The 17493-nt window shown below is 33.6% G+C and overlaps 2 protein-coding genes across 3 annotated transcripts; both read right to left on the bottom strand.

Moving 5' to 3' along the window:
* Window positions 1-137: 137 nt before the first annotated feature.
* Window positions 138-4110, bottom strand: LOC105667396 (A disintegrin and metalloproteinase with thrombospondin motifs adt-2-like). Of its 2 annotated transcripts, XM_012359178.2 has the most exons (6): window positions 3979-4110; window positions 3672-3884; window positions 3305-3559; window positions 2775-3181; window positions 1441-1862; window positions 138-1358 (listed from the first exon to the last, which is right to left on the bottom strand). In XM_012359178.2, the coding sequence occupies exons 1-6, from the start codon at window positions 4093-4095 to the stop codon at window positions 769-771; spliced, it is 2004 nt and encodes a 667-aa protein (XP_012214601.1). In that variant the 5' UTR covers window positions 4096-4110; the 3' UTR covers window positions 138-768. The 2 variants fall into 2 exon arrangements, with proteins under 2 accessions (XP_012214601.1, XP_012214600.1); XM_012359177.2 differs by having other exon boundaries at window positions 2775-3559.
* A 1223-nt stretch (window positions 4111-5333) lies between these two features.
* On the bottom strand, window positions 5334-8112 carry LOC105667397 (A disintegrin and metalloproteinase with thrombospondin motifs adt-2-like). Its single transcript, XM_012359179.2, has 5 exons — window positions 7861-8112; window positions 7554-7766; window positions 6651-7441; window positions 6005-6420; window positions 5334-5924 (listed from the first exon to the last, which is right to left on the bottom strand). The coding sequence occupies exons 1-5, from the start codon at window positions 7975-7977 to the stop codon at window positions 5335-5337; spliced, it is 2127 nt and encodes a 708-aa protein (XP_012214602.2). The 5' UTR covers window positions 7978-8112; the 3' UTR covers window position 5334.
* Window positions 8113-17493: the final 9381 nt, after the last annotated feature.

The raw sequence follows: 17493 nt of genomic DNA, 5'->3' as shown, positions 1-17493 counted from the left end.
TTTATTCTAGTCCGTAATTGTCTTTTTGTCTGTCCTACGTACGTAGCGTCACAGTCTCGACAAGAAATCTTATAAACAATTTCACACTGGTTCATCCTATCTAGAGAGTCTTTTCCGGTTTTTATAAATTGGTTCAATTTATTGTCGCACGAAAAGGCCAACATACAATCGTTACTTTTTGAGATTTGAACAAATTGTTCCGATAAATTTTTTACATATCGTTATTAATTATTAATTATTTACATTCAAAAATCATTGAATTATATAATACGTTTTTCTTTATTTTTGTTTCGAATATTTATATTTTTTTTACAAATTAATAGAACATTAATTAAACATTAAGCAATTTGGAATTGGATGACATAGCGGATAATTATTCTGCTTTACGTAATCACATTTCGACACTTCTTTCGAATGTAATAATAATGCCTTCATTATATTTAATACATTATACTTCCTTGTCATGAACATATCTTTAATTACAATTCCCTTCTTTTGTTTTTACTAACAGTAATCGATAAATTTTGTTTTTAATAATAAAAAAATCTAGATAATTATTTATAAATTTGTTTTGATGACATAAAAAATAGACAATGAGTGAAACAGATGTTAACAATAAATAATTTAGTGGAAAGTCTCTACTCCAAATCAAATGGTAACAAATTGATCAACGGTTCTAAACTGTCACGCAGTTTGCAATTTTTGTTCCTTGGATTCTCATTTATACATTTTGATCATGTCAATTGATCCCGTCAATAATTTTTCAAATTATTTATATTCTTCGAATGAGTAATTTTCCGGCAGACAATGATGCTGCCGGCAGTAATAATCCTGGCCATCTTTCTTGTGACACAACGTTCCATCGGGAAAGTACGGGTCGACACCAATATTGAGCATTTCTTGGCGTGGAGCGTAGTAATCAGATGATTTTTTCTTTCGACAGTATATAGTACATGCTTTCCACGGTTCCTTGGCATCATGAGGATACTGTCGCCCCGGCAGATTTACTGACAGTTTGCCCGTCAAATTTGCATCTTTCGCAAATTTGTTAAACTTTCTGCATTTTGTGGTAGTAATCTCGTCGATCGTCCATCGCTCATCAGTGCAGAGTAAGAAATCATCGCATATAACCATGTCGTAATATGGTTCTATGCAATTTGCCGTTCTATGAGCCCTATGTTCGCAAGAACGTCGTTTGACAAGTACGCCTTTGGATTTCCTTAAGCAACTGCTTTTACAAGAGTCTTCCTTCCATTCACTCCAGTTGTCGACTTCACAATATTTAAAAATATACGGCGGTTCGATAATGGGCACGCATTTTCCGCCACGACATTCTTTCCCGAGTGCGCAATAAGTTCCTAAAAGAAAAATCAATACATTTAATGTATTAAATAAAATAAACAATAAAATTTAAGTAAATAATCAGAAAAAATGACGTACCATTCAACGCGCGTCCGGCGATGTAAAACTTATTCTTCTGTGGCGTCTCACACTGTAAATTTTGACATATACCATGTAACGTGACCACATTTGCATCTTTGTCGCGCAAAAATAATTCGCATTGTGCTTTAGCGGTCCATTCTCTTCCGGGTAAACCGTAATATTGCGAATCTTGAAATATGGCAGATGTCGACCAATTATCATCATAGTCATCGTTATTAACATCGTCATTATCATCGAGCTTTTTCCGTTTCATATTATCTCGCAAACACGATTTTTTTTCCAACTGAATTTTTATCTTTTCACGACTTTTTGATGACCATGTTATGTTTCCTCGATAGGGCCGAACACGTGACATTATGGACACATCGTTCATGTATTCATTTTTTTGGTTCTCGTCGGAATCCTCGTCCAATCCTAAACTGTCAAACGTGTACATCAAATTTTAAAATACGTTTTTTACTTTGCATTGTTTTACTTTGCTGTAAAATACTTTTCTGTAATTTATAATTTTTGAATACCTAACATACTGAACAATTAAACAATAAAATCTTTTAATATACTTTTCAAACTTTTTACTTTTAAACGTACAATTAAATAAATTTTAGTAAAAAATTATTAAACTTAATAAATAAACGAGAAATATAATAGAAGAGCATTAAGAGCCGTCTCAGGATGTTAGTGCTAAATTTTTAATTTTTCTTAAAGAAATTAATAAATTAATCCAGAAGAGACAGTTAGATTGTACACCGATCTCAGATCGAGATACCTAAAGTGTACGAAATTTTAAATACATTGTTCTCATGTATCGAGAAACTTTCTATTATATTTCTTGATTGTTATCATATAAAGCTTTACTATTATATGTGTTTTTAAATCACGCCGGCATTAAGACGCGTTTATGTCCTACAGAATTGTTGATTTCCTAATCTAGAAGAGATAAATGTTAGAAGCGTGGGGTCTAAGTAGTTTAGTGGTCAGAACATTCGCCCGGCAAGCGGAATATCCGGGTTCAATTCCCGGCTTAGCTATTTATGCCCTGATATTTTTTCTCTCTTCCTTTCTTTCCAATAATTCCTATACTTTCATTAAGTTTCCCGATATATGAGAACAATGTACTTAAAATTTCGTACACTTAGGTATCTCGATCTGAGATCGGTGTACAATCTAACTGTCTCTTGTAGACTAATTTATTAATTTCTTTAAGAAAAATTAAAAATTTAGCACTAACATCCTGCGACGGCTCTTACTGTTCTTCTATTATATTTCTTGGTTGTTATCATATAGAGCCTTACTATTATATGTATTAATAAATAAACTTGGTATACACTTACAGATTGCCGATTAAATGAACGGCATTAAGAGACGATTTTAAACCTGAACTTTCGATTTCATTTGGAAGAAATTGAACTACAGCGCATGAATAATGCTCGCTGCATGCGTCATCAAAGTAAGTTTGTCCCCAAACTTCTTCATTTCGGTAAGACGTACGCCCCCACTTCCCACGATACACACGTATACGCCTATAAAGTGTTTTTCCGGTTATGTAAAGACCAATATCCCAGTGATTTGGATCACCTTGTGAAGGATTGAGAGTTTCCGCGTATTTGCAAAACGAAGGGAGCAGTACTGCGACATTGTTGTCAAACACGAGGAAACCTGATGGTTGTTGTGACCAAATATCCAGATGAACCAAAGAAATATCAATAGGGATACCCAAAGTCGGATGATGAAAGAAAATCTGAATATTATTCACATATGCATACATCATATCGTTAATCTTTGTATCATCGTGTAGAATAGATTTTAATTTGCGATATGCATTTACATCAACGAATACGGCCAATTCTATAGTAAATTTTACTTGCACGTTTGGTTTTTGTGTTTCCCTTTTTTTTGTTCTTTGTATTTCATCGATGTAACCTCGTTTTAATCTGATATTGTGCAAAAGATCGGAATCGGCGAAATATGGCAGCGATCTTTTAACGAGGTAAGGTATGCCGAATGAAAGATTCTTCTCTTTTGTAACGCAGAAATCGTCGATGACAAACAATGGTGTGAACACGTTCCGCAAAGACCGAATCTCTAATATATCGTCTTCCACAAAAATAATTCCTTTCTATTTTAAAAAAATATATATATGTTTTATACTTAACAAATAAAAAGAAATAAAGGTGGAAAGTAAAGCCATGACAATTTCAACAGTTTGTTTTTCATATAATACCACTGACCAATCCATGTTCTTGACAAAAGTTGATGGCCGCAAAGCTGAACTGATTCTCGTGAAGATAGAAGCAAATATTCGGTGCTTTCAACTTCCACAATTTTTCTGCAACACCTCTTGCGTTATTTCCCCATACATCGAACGCAGACGATGCAACCTGATCATTTCTACGCAGGTTGAGCTGTATGAATTTTCCGAAAACTTTCAGAGTTAATGGAATCTGTTAATTTAATAACAAGAAAAGACATTATAATTTACGAATAATGCTTTAGGCGTTCTGCAATAAATAAAACATTACGATACAACGGACGTACCTTTTTTGCTTTTACCGGGTTCCATGCCGGCAGCAATATTATTTCGCTATCTTGTGTGATATACGCGTGCGTCAGATTTATTAAAATTATTAATACCAATTTCAATAAAAGAAACATGTTTAGTTTGTTTGTCTCTATTTAATTGAAAAAATTTAACTGAACTATTTTTATAAATTACAAGTTCTTTTATACATATGTAATTAAATCGTTACTTTCGTTATATGTTAGAAGACTGCGTGTCAAACATATACTGATGTTTGCGCTTAGAAATCTTTTGTGTCGTGACATCTGTTGTGTATATTATCTCTGCTATATTAATATACTTATTATCCGTTTTCGAAACCTAAATACGTGGTGCTTTTGATAACGGTGTACCAAATGCAATTTATCATTTATCTGTTTAATTTGTAACATTATTTGAAAAATGCGTGACTTCAACTAACAACAATTATATTTTCAAGAGTTCAAAATTAAGATTAGTGTAATAATTCGCGATTTACTGCGAATCTATTATGTCTTGACAGTTACATTATTATTCACGTATGAGAAAATCGCAAGTTACAAAAAAATGATAAAACATTGAAATACAATTAAACTTGATGCTATAGACATTGTAAATCAAGTTTTTTCTTATATACATTTGGTCCAATAAAAATATTCCTCAAATTATAAATCAAGATTAATTAAAGAATATATTGAGACGTGATTGTTTCTCACGTCATATAAAAACCAATCATGTAATGTAAAATGTTCCAAAATTATATAAATAATTATTTTTTATAAATTATAAATTATTAATTATTAATTATTAATTATTAATTATTGATTATTAATTATTTACATTCAAAAATCATTGAATTATATAATACGTATTTCTTTGTTTTTGTTTCAAATATTCATATCTTTTTACAAAATTAAAAACATTATTTAAACATGATTTAAAACATTATTTAAACATTAAACAGTACGAAATTGGATAACATAGCGAATAATTATTCTACTTTATATAATCACATTTCGACATTTTCTTTCTTATATTTAATACATCATACTTCCTTGTCATGAACATGTCCATTATTACTATTCTCTTCTTTTGCTTTTACCATCAATAATCGATAAAGTTTGTTTTTAATGATAAAAGAATCTAGATAATTATTCATAACTTTGTTTAGTCAAAATAAAAAATAAAAAATGAGAGAAACAGATGTGAACAACGATAATTCATTGAAAAGTCTCTACTCTAAATCAAATAGTAAGAAATTGATCAAGTTTTAAATTTACACGCGGTTTGCAATTTTAGTTCCCTGCATTCTCTTTCATACATGTTGATCATGTACTCGTCAATTATACTTCGAATTATTTATGTTCTTCGAATGAGTAATTTTCCGGCAGACAATGATGCTGCCGGCAGTAATAATCCTGGCCTACTTCCTCGTGACACAACGTTCCATCGGGAAAGTACGGATCGACACCAATGTTGAGCATTTCTTGGCGTGGAGTGTAGAAATCAGATGATTTTTTCTTTCGACAGTATATAGTACATGCTTTCCACGGTTCTTCGGCATCATGAGAATACTGTCGCCCCGGCAGATTTACCGACAGTTCATCCGTCAAATTTGCATTTTTTGCAAATTTGTTAAACTTTCTGCATTTTGTGGTAGTAATCTCATCGATCGTCCATCGTTCATCAGTGCAGAGTAAGAAATCATCGCATATAACCATGTCGTAATATGGTTCCATGCAATTCGCCGTTCTATGAGCCTTATGTTCGCAAGAACGTCGTTTGACAAGTACGCCTTTGGATTTCCTTAAGCAACTGCTTTTACAAGAGTCTTCCTTCCATTCACTCCAGTTGTCATCTTCGCAATACTTAAAAATATACGGCGGTTCGATAAGGGGCACGCATTCTCCGCCACGACATTCTTTCCCAAGTGCGCAATAAGTTCCTAAAAAAAATCATTACATTTAATGTATTAAAAAAATTAAACGATAAAATTTAAGTTAATAATCAGAAAAAATGACATACCATTCAACGCGCGTCCGGCGAAGTAAAACTTATTCTTCTGAGGCGTCTCGCATTGTAAATTTTGACATGTATCATGATATGTGACCACATTTGCATCTTTGTCGCGCAAAAATAATTCGCATTGTGCTTTCGCGGTCCATTCTCTTCCAAGTAAATCGTAATATTGCGAATCTTGAAATATGTCTGATGTCGACCAATTATAATCATAGTCATCGTTATTACCTTCGTCATTATCATCGAGCTTTTTCCGTTTCATATTATCTCGAAAACACGATTTCTTTTCCAACTGAATTTTTATCTCTTGACGACTTTTTGAAGACCATATTATGTTTTCTCGATAGGGCCGAACACGTGACATTATGGACACATCATTCATGTATTCATCTATTTGTTCCTCATCGCTTGCCAATCCTAAACTGTCAAACGTGTACATAAAATTTTAAAATACGTTTTTTACTTTGCATTGTTTTACTTTGCAATAAAATACTTTTTTGTAATTTATAATTTTTGAATACCTAACATACTGAACAATTAAACAATAAATTCTTTTAATATAATCTCCAAGCTATTTACTTTTAAACGTACAATTAAATAACTTTTTGTAAAGAAATATTAAATTTAGTAAATAAACATGGTATACACTTACAGATTGCCGATTAAATGAACGGCATTAATAGACGATCTGAAACCAGAACTTTCGATTTCTTTTGGAAAAAATTGGACTATCGCGCATGAAATATTCTGGCTGCATGCGCCATCAAAGTAAGATTCTCCCCAAACTTCTTCATTTCGGTAAGACGGACGCCCACGATATTTCCCGATACGATACACACGTATACGCTTATAAAGAGTCTTTCCGGTTTTGTAAAGACTAATATCCCAGTGATTTGGATCACCTTGTGTAGGATTGAGAGTTTTCGCGTATTTGCAGAACGAAGGAAGCAGTGCTTCGACATCGCCGTCAAACACGGACAAAATTGACGGTTGTTGTCGCCATATATCCAGATGTACCAAAGAAATATTGATAGGAATACCCAAAGTCGGATGATGAAAAAAAGTCTGGATATTATTTACATATACATACATCATATCATTAATTTTTGTATCATCTTGTAATATAGGCTTAAACTTGCGATATGCTTCTACATCAACGAATATGGCCAATTCTATGGTAAATTTTACTTGCTTGTTTGATTTTTGTGTCTCACGTTTTTTGGATTTTTGTATTTCATCGATGTAGCCTCGTTTTAATCTGATATTGTGCAAAAGAGCAGAATCATCGAAATATGTCAGCGATCTTTTGACGAGGTAAGGTATACCGAATGAAAGATTCTTCTCTTTTGTAACGCAGAAATCGTCGATGACAAACAATGGTGTGAACACGTTCCGCAAAGGCCGAATCTCTAATATATCGTCTTCCACAAAAATAATTCCTTTCTATTTTAAAAAGATATATATATGTTTTATACTTGACAAATAAAAAGAAATAAAGGTGGAAAGTAAAGCCATGACAATTTCAACAGTTTGTTTTTCATATGATACTACTGACCAATCCATGTTCTTGACAAAAGTTGATGGCCGCAAAGCTGAACTGATCCTCGTGAAGATAGAAGCAAATATCCGGTGCTTTCAACTTCCACAGTTTTTGTGCAACACCTCTTGCGTTATTTCCCCATACATCGAACGCAGACGATGCAACCTGATCATTTCTACGCAGATTGAGCTGTATGAATTTTCCAAAAACTTTCAGAGTTAATGGAATCTGTTAATTTAATGACAAGAAAAGACATTATAATTTACGAATAATGCTTTAGGCGTTCTACAATAAATAACACATTACGATACAACGGACGTACCTTTTTTGCTCCTGCCGAGTTCCATGCCGGCAGCAATATTATTTCGCTATCTTGTGTGATATACGCGTACGTCAGATTTATTAAAATTATTAATACCAATTTCAATAAAAGAAACATGTTTAGTTTGCTTGTCTTTATTTAATTGAAAAAATTTAACTTTTTTTATAAATTACAAGTTCTTTTATACATATGTAATTAAACCGTTATTTTCGTTATATGTCAGAAGATCGCGTGTCAAACATATACTGAGATCTGCGCTTAGAAATTTTTCGTGTCGTGACATCTGTTTGTATATTTTCTTTGCCATATGTACAAGTTTTTCGAACTTTGTTCGAATAATTTTATAATAATTCTCTTTTTTTCTTTCTTCCTTTCTTTCTTCAATGATCTAAAACTTTACGAATTTCTATCTCAACCTTTTATTTATTATATATATTAATATTAAATATTATATAAATTAAAATTATATATATTATAATATTACTATAATGTTTAATTCCGTGATTTTAATTTTAATGAATATACACCGAAATAACCGAAATTATCGAAATTTTGGGTTCTTCAAAGATTTTTTTACAATACCCACTCCTCACTTAGTCTTTGTGACTGAACTTGAAAATATCTTTTTACGTTTTTTAAAATAGGAGAAATTTTTTATACAGTTTTCCTCTTTTTTTTAATATGTATACACACACATACACATAAGTACCTATAAAGTATAATCTTAATTTCAATAATTAATACATTTTTTTTTGCATTTTTTTCTAGCGCTTCGCATATTGTAAAAGAAAAAAATTAATCATAAATTATTGTTTTATTAGCACTAACCAAAATGTTTTTTTTTTTGTATTTTTATTCTAGCTCAACTTTTGTGAAATAGATAAATTATGTACTTTTTTGTAATTTAAAGTAAAATTAAATTTTTTTTTTTTTAATGTGTTCAATCGTTTATTAATAAGATTTTAAGTTTCTTTTTCCCTTGAAAATCGCGCTCAATTCCACTTTTGACCAAAAAAGGGAATATTGAACGATTGGCCCAGTAACAGAATAATAAAAATTCTTACGGTTGGTGACCTGTTTTTAGCCAGTATAAAGTGTTCAACTCGCACAGTTATCTCTTCTGTACCTGACCGACGAGCATTTGTTCAATTATATTCGACTGTTGCGGCTCGTCCACATCTAACTCTAATTCTTCTTCTGGTAAAAACGTAACACTTACATTTAAAATAAAATCGTTAAATTGTAACACAAACTTATAAATTTCTAGAGTTGTGAATTGTCGTAGGATTATTCTAATTATTTACAAGACTGGGAAGTTGTAGAATAATTTCGTGAACGCGAAATTTAGAATAAGGATCACAAAGAAACTGGTTTTAATGTGCCAACTTCCAAAATTTTTTAAGAATTGGCCAGTGGCTTTGAAGGATCTGCATTTATATCTTTTTGTCCAATGAAACATTTGTATCATGTGCATACGCCTGACGCCAGAGAACTGAGAAGGATCTCAGGTTGCGTTTTACAGGCGATAAGTGCAAGACGCATCGCACACAGTGAGCGACACGTGCACCAGTCGATAAAGAAAAATTTACACGCAAAAATACGGAGATGTACAATATACAAGGACACTGTCGGTAATGTCAATATCATTTTTAGTTTCATTTAAATGATGGCGCTATTGCGTTAAAATTCGGCTTCTCTTGGATCCCTTTAAATATATATGTATGAATTTATAATAAAATAATTAAATGCAATAACTTTTTTTAATTAAAAATTTAACTTTTTATTTAAAAAGGATAACACTATGTATACTATAGATAATTCTAAAATAATTTTTTAATTTTTTTTAATTGCATAAAATACATGCAATATATTTGCAACTTTTACACATGTGTCAAGCAGTTTTAATTATCATACCATAAAACACATCTTAGTAATTATTATTATCTCATTAACAATATTATTAATCGCCACGCGATCCACATTAGGCGTCAATCTGACGGCTCAAAGACCGACAATTTTTCTTGAGATTTTCTATGGAACGCATCGCCCGACAACGCAACCGGTAACAAAGGCGTAATTTTGCAAATCCCCTGAGCGATATGGACCACCGGCATTTCCGCACGTGGGCTCGAGTAGTTCCATTTATAAAGATATAACAGCAACTAAATCCGCTTACTCCGCGACGCAGATTCCACCGTGAACCTCCCACGAAAGCTTCCTTAAGTGGTTATGGCGCTTTGGCTTTGTATTCAACGGCTTTCCGGGCTCGACTTAAGTACCGGAAATAAAGCTCCCATCAGTAGTAAACCGGCTCCGATTTATGCGTAAAAATCTTTCTTAGTGCTTGTGCTGAAAAATATTGCTGAAATTTTTCCGTTGATCTATTATAAATTATTTATGAAAACGAACCCGGGCTTTCTTGATAATATTTCTTATAATTATACAATTAATATAAAATTTTTTAATTAGAATTTTTGTGGAAAACTGCTTTTTAAATGTAAAGAGACTTTTTGAGCACTTTCTACATCTAGCATAATTGAAATTCTTGTCATCAAAATATAGTTATTTAAATAGATGCAACACAAAGCTACAATGATAGTTGTACAAATTTTGTTTCTTGATAAATGAAATAATAAAATATTAATTCTTGAAATTAATCATAACTTTATTGGAATAAAAATGAGCTAATATTGACACGAATAATATAAACATTTTATTGCTATTGAAAACACTCGACAAATATTTGCGCAAATGTTTTCTACTTCATGGAAATCTTTACTGGAGTATCACCGACAAAATATCGTCAGCAATAAATTAATGTAGTATATTATAGATTTACTTATAACATACGAATGCATATATAAAGCGTATTTAAATCAAATACTTTACAACTTAAAAATTTTTTACAAATATGTAGCTTATTTTCTCTCGAGAAATTTTGTTTTCAGTCTTACTTCATTGATTTTTTATTTTATTTTTTAGTAAATTTTGAGAAAAACTTGAAAAAATTTTTATTTTATTTAATTATCCACAAAATATTTAACATTTTCTTAATTGTGTTAAGCAGTAATCTTTCATCAGGATTTTTTAAAAACTGAATTTTTTAGACAACATAAATAATTAAAAAACATAGTTTTAAAAATATTTTAATGGTTCCAATATTTTTTATACATCTTTTGAATATTGTTTAGACTATTTTTTTGTTTGGAAACTTCTAGAGTTGGTTTGAAGAGAATGCGGTTGCCCAAAAACACCCTATATATGTCGCGCGCAGCCACGTACCAGCAACCACTATGGATAGCTTAGGTTGCTTAGTTAGCGTGCAAGTACACGTATCAAAGGCACTCAGAATCCGAGCTTAACAAAGGCAGCTTCGGGTTTACTAACCGTGTCACGTAGTACGTGTATACCTTACCTGCTTGCGCGCTTCGCAAAACCTAAACCTCCAGGCGGGCCGTATAACTTTGGCCTTAATGCGTCAACAGGGAGCGGAATAAGTTTCGGGCGGGTCAATTAAAACTAATTATTCCCGTCGGCGTAATCGGAGCTCCCGCGGGCGATCGCGGTTAATTGTATACGCAAGGGCGTGTTTAAAGGGAGGTTTCGCTGGCGCTGATAGAAAACAACACCGAGGGTTTCCGAGATAACTCGCGCAACTTCCGCGTCCCGATGGTTAACTTCAGTGGGTCGAGAGCTCGATATTATTGGACGCGAGAATTCGATATTGTAAGTTTTAACATTATTAATGATATCGGAACTGTAATAAATATACAATTGATGAAACATATGTAAATCCGAAAGCTGACATTGCGTATTTATGCAAATATTTGCATGTACATAGATTCAATTAAATCACGACGGCTGGCTATATCGCAATATCAAATTTTATTTCGGTTGAAATATGCTTTCGTCAAGCTCTCTGTGACATAATTTTTGTGCCGACATAATTAGCTTTCTAGAATCGGTAATGGCGCGCAATCGAATGTATTTGTAACCCCCAGGTATTATCAAAATCTTTTATTAAAGCCCATTTGTAATTTTACGTGTGATCGAACTAATAAACATTTTTACACGCGTGAAACGGGAGAAAGATGTAACATTATAGTAACCATAAGGGTATCCATAAATCAAACTCGAAATATATTAGCGTGATGTGGTCAGGTACCATTTGAATCACAGAAGTGCTGATAAGCATCGCAAATTCAGTCTCGTACGCGTGCGCCCGATGCTCCTCCGCGATGGGGGCTATCACAAATTTCAAGCCAAATGTGCAACTAAGTACCTACTGAGGCCCCATTTGACGCAGGGGATTGAGATCGCATTTGAATGGGAGATTTAGTCGGCGGATTTTCGTCCCGAATTGACCCATTGTGCCCTTTTAAAACGACCACCTGACGGCCCTTGACACGCTACCGTTTGCCTTTCTGCATTTTAAGCGCGCACGTCGCACCGCGTGGCTCGCTCGTTTTCTATCATTGAATTTCAAGTGACAATGACAACTCTTAATCTCGTAATCCATCGCTTTTTCGAATCGCTATAATGTTTCGACTTTTGTCACGCTGTTACGAAAAATATTACGAAAAATTTATATATATTAATGTAGAGGCACGATTGTAAAAATTACAATTAATACGAAAGTAGTACTATTTTTTTGTATCTATTTTTCTAACAGCTTTTTTTTAAGTTTAACAGATTTGAGCACCATTTTTAATAACATAGAATCCAACTACACATTTATTATTGCAAATATTTTGCAGATATTCAAGATATGTTTTCGCAAACTTTTTGCCTTAACTTCAACAGCTGAATTAATGCTACTTTTTTAAGCCACGGCGCCAATCTGTCCCAGAGCATAACACGAAAATCTAATAGGCGCGTCCACGCCCAAAAAATTAGCCCAAATGAATAAATACGCACACGCTTGGAATGAAAAGTATTGACACGGACTGTGTGTGTTCTTTTTTGCAGCAGTTTGAAAAATACTTTATCAATTTTGTTAGAATTCAGATTATTTATATCAAAAGCATAACATTAGTGTGGTAAAATACGAATGAAATGCATCAAGCAAATATTTTATTAAACAAAAGACTCTTTCTCTGAAGGATTATAATCCTTGTGACAATACTTTCTCGAATACCACGAGATGTTTTGGCACCCCAACGTGCAGAAATGGTCGTCCCTCTTGTAATACGCGCCACCCCATCTATCGAATTATTTTGATTCTGCGATAATTCACCCCTAATACGCCGTTCCCCCGCCACGTAAAGCGAGAGGAAGAGGAAAATGATGATTCGATCTTTTTGATGGAAATTCGAAAACATTACGCGGCAGCGTGAAAGCACTCTTCCTGAAAATTCAGCAGGAGAGATTAGTAGGATTTATCAAAAATAAATGATATATGAAGCTTATGCCGTTACAATGCGCTAAGTATGTAGCGAATAACATATCGATAAATAAGAATTACATGTTGAATAGAAAAGCGATTTAAAAATATAGCGACTTGCAAATTTTTATTTTCGATAAATCGAGTTCACAGAGATTACACGCGATAAATCACTTTTAGAATTTTACAAACTTAACTAATTGATATATGCTAATAAAGCTGTTTACATCCAAAGTCCACTTTAGACGATTTATACTTTGTAACAGAATTCGATATAATATTCTATTTATAATTTTATATGCTTTGTAAACGTAAAAGTTTGAAAAATCAAAATACACACATGTTTTGTATGCATATAATCTGGTTTTTCAAAGATTTTTTTGTTAGATAAAATTATAAATAGATTTCTACCTCGGATTTTGTTATGAATTAAAGATCGTCAAAAGCACGTTTTAGATGTAATTGTAAATTAAAAAAGTTTTCCAAATTTAACGATTTAATAATATATCTGAACAAACCCGAATTGCATTGTGATTCCTGAGTAAAATCTTTTTTTGTTATACGTTCAACGTGATTATCGAGCGCAGAAGGCTCTCTAAAGTTTGTCGGACAGCTTAACGTCGTCGCATCGGTCTTCCCGATAAAAGAATAATCGTTAGCAGGATTCGCGCGACTCGCCGAATCCTTTGGCCATGTCGAATCAAGTCGGGGGAGAAACGTCGAAGCCGATTTCGGCGTAATTTTTGGAAAGTACAGCCGGCCGTGTATCGATGCGCGCGATAATCCGTCGCGGCGACTATTGTCGACGTGAAATTGAATTTCGTCAATTAGATTTTCGGCGTTTACGGTTGGTTAATCCGCACACCGGATTCACAATGGATGCACGCCACGTGGACAGCTGTACACGTCGCGATACATACTTTTGCTCGTGCCAAATCACCACCCTCGGGGCTTCATCCGATTCTCACATTATTATAATGTGGCCTCCGGCCTAATTTTACCAGATCACGAGCCCGTGTCTAATTCATTGTCCGTATTCGGGGTCGCGACGAGTGCGAGATCAGTCAGTGGATCTGGATAATTGGTAGTGATTCCACTTGGACTAATTTGCGACAATTGAAATGGAAAATGTAGAATGATTTCAATATTTGTTTGCTCTATTTGGCTAAATGGAATTAAACGAAAATTTTTGTACGACATTAGCAATCTTTATTTTGTACATCAAGAGCGATAATAACCGTGCTTCACCGCGCGATAGTAAATTATTGTAAGATTTTTCTCGAGGTGTTTTTCGTTATTTACTTATTCATTAATTTACCGTAGAAGAGTGCTTAACGTGATTTCAAACCAAGATATTAAACGCCATCGAGATATCGGATAAAAATTTTCCTTCAGAAATTTCTTCACGTTGAGCATCGCTCTCGGCGGTGAAAGAAAGGCCGGCGAGTCTTCTCGCGGCATTTCGCTCTTAATTGAAATGCCTCGAAGATCGTCGCTCGAACGGACGACGGATTTGAATATTCCTTCGGCTAATTCCCGGCCCGACAAAAGATGTTATTCTCTTCCCCCTTATCCTGAACTCGCGAACCTCTTCCTCGCTCTTTCGTCCCACGTTTCCCGAGAGAGTCGAAGTTTGCGCCGAGCGTCTTGGTTAATCACTATAATTGATATTCCGCTGATATCACCGTGGCGAGTAACGGAGTAACGCGGTAACGAAGTAACCCGATTAAAGGGGGCCTCTTATTGGCTCGCTCGCTCATTCTCTTGGATTGGATTATATTATTACCGTCGGTAGTGAGAGAGAGAAAGAGAAAACGGGTGAGACAGTTTCCTCCCGCGACTAGACAACGATCTTCAAATCGGAGAATTCAATGAGCAAATAGCGATAGGATCGATATCGAATATTCTTATCGATGTTTTTGCCGTCAATTACTTACAAAACAGGTTGAATCGCGCGATATATATCAATAGAAAAATTAAATCAATTGCGAGGAAGAGAGGCATAAGATATTTTTAAGAATAAAGTTAAATTTATTTTTAAAAGTATCTTAATTAAATTCCCGCAATTATTATTTAATTTTTTTATCAATTTCTATAAATTTTTAAGAGTTAATTTGGATATGCAAACATCAGGAATAACGCAGTAGATTTTTTTAAATAAAACAGCTGAATCTTAGAAAGATACCAAAGAGTACTATAAATAAAAGTTATGCAACTAATGCAGGCTTGTTTTAGCAATTTTTTAGTTATCTAGTTAATCGCATTGTTTCTAACATTCAATTATCTAGTCACGCAGTATGTGATATACTTTGACTTATAATGCTAAGTGATTGCGATAACACAGCACAATCTATCGTAACGACAGTATCATCCTTGACCGTAACAATACCGCTAATATTCTCAGAGAGACATAGAACGATCGCGTTTACGAATCGAAAATGATCATTATCTTGAAGCAGCTCGCGCGTTTCCAAGAGCCGAGACAAAGGTGTCGTGACACCCGTTCTTTCCGGCAGCAGCGATTCGTTTAGCAGGAACAATGACGTATCGGCGACTTCCGGCACGCGGGGCCGACCGCCGGAATCCTCTGCGCGCGGCACACAGGACTCTATTGCAATAGATCCTGGAGAACCGCATCACGCAAGGGCGGTTACGAATACGGGCTGCTGATTTCCGACGTTAATGACATATTTGCGACAATAATGTTCTGTGTAAACGAGTATATTATATAATGGCGAAATGCGCCGCCGCGGGAAACAGAGAGGCGCATTCAGGCTCGGGACTGAAGAAAAAATATATTTTAGCGAAAGAAAAGTACACGCATGTAATATACTGCAATATTATTTAAATGCAAGTAGTTGGAATTTACCGTGATAGAAACAATTTTAAATGAAATATTAAAAATAAAATATATTTGGTTATTTTTTAAATATGTAAAAATTTAAGTTTTATGTAAATTTGTGGTATAAATTAAAATTTGCATACAAATATGAGAAACTAAACAATTTAATAGATAAGAATTTTTATGCGATTAAAATTCTAAATTTTCTATGTCATTATCTTAATTGCCAAATTATGAATTTTCTCACTCAAATTGAAGATGTTTTATTTAATTCCTAAATACAATTGTAACTCGTAATTCCAAGAATACGAGCAATAAAATCTGCAATCATTATAAAACACAAGCCACCTCTCGCTGTTATCGTTTCACATTAACACGCAACATCTAAAGTATGTTTTTTTATACATCACATAATCTACAATTTTGAAATTACGGACGAAGTTCATAATTAAGATTGCAGTACACATATACATATATCATATTTCGGAATTCAGCTCAAAGTACAATTTACATAATAGGAAATAAAAAAAAAAACATAACAAACACGGATAATGTCGCGTTGTTGAGAAATTTCTCATTACATTGCCTGTCCAGTCCGACCCTGAATGCGTTTATGAAACGTACGCGTGTGCACGTCGTGTATACAGGTCGTTACGTACCGCGATTGTACGTACATATCGTGCATACGATGTACCACTCGTGCGTGTACACGCACGGGCCGACACGCGTGCGTTTTCCATGTCGCAGTGTGGGTGGAAGGTACTCACGGCCGCAGGAAACAGCGCATCATGGTAATAACCGTCATCAAACGACAACCACTTAGAACCAGGCCGGGTTCCACGTGGAAAATTCGTTGTTTTACATCCGAGGTACGATACATCATAAATCGCCGACGACGAACAGTAACGCGGAAAAATAATCGTGTTTTTTGCAACGTTTCAATTTTTGTATTAAAAAAACAACATAGTCAGCTTAACTAATTCTAACAATTCTTAACGATTAAAATATTAATAATTAAATCGTTTCTATTATTTTTGTTAAGCATTGTTTCAAATACAGTACAATATGAGTACAATATTTGAATTAAGGTTCGCCATAAACAATAATAAACTTTAGTTTTATAAACATTTATATGCTTCTTACAAAATAATTTATAGATTTTTTAGAATTTATAAATTAGATTTATCAAAACAAGCAAAAATTTTTAGATACTTTTTATGTTGTGATTTTATTTTAAAAAATTATCCAATCTAGAAGATATTTAATTTATACAATGTTTTCAAATAAAAATTACAAATGAAAAATTAAGAAAACGTCTGTAATCAGAATGTGATTGAAGAATGTTTTTCTGTCGAGGATAATAAGTAAGCAGTTGTTAGTTCACATCCAAAAATATCAAACAAAATCG

This window comes from Linepithema humile, chromosome 5 (assembly GCF_040581485.1).
Source record: "Linepithema humile isolate Giens D197 chromosome 5, Lhum_UNIL_v1.0, whole genome shotgun sequence".
Lineage (NCBI taxonomy): Eukaryota > Metazoa > Arthropoda > Insecta > Hymenoptera > Formicidae > Linepithema > Linepithema humile.
Note: the sequence above shows the minus strand (reverse complement) of the source record. Positions and strands in the feature narration are given on the sequence as shown.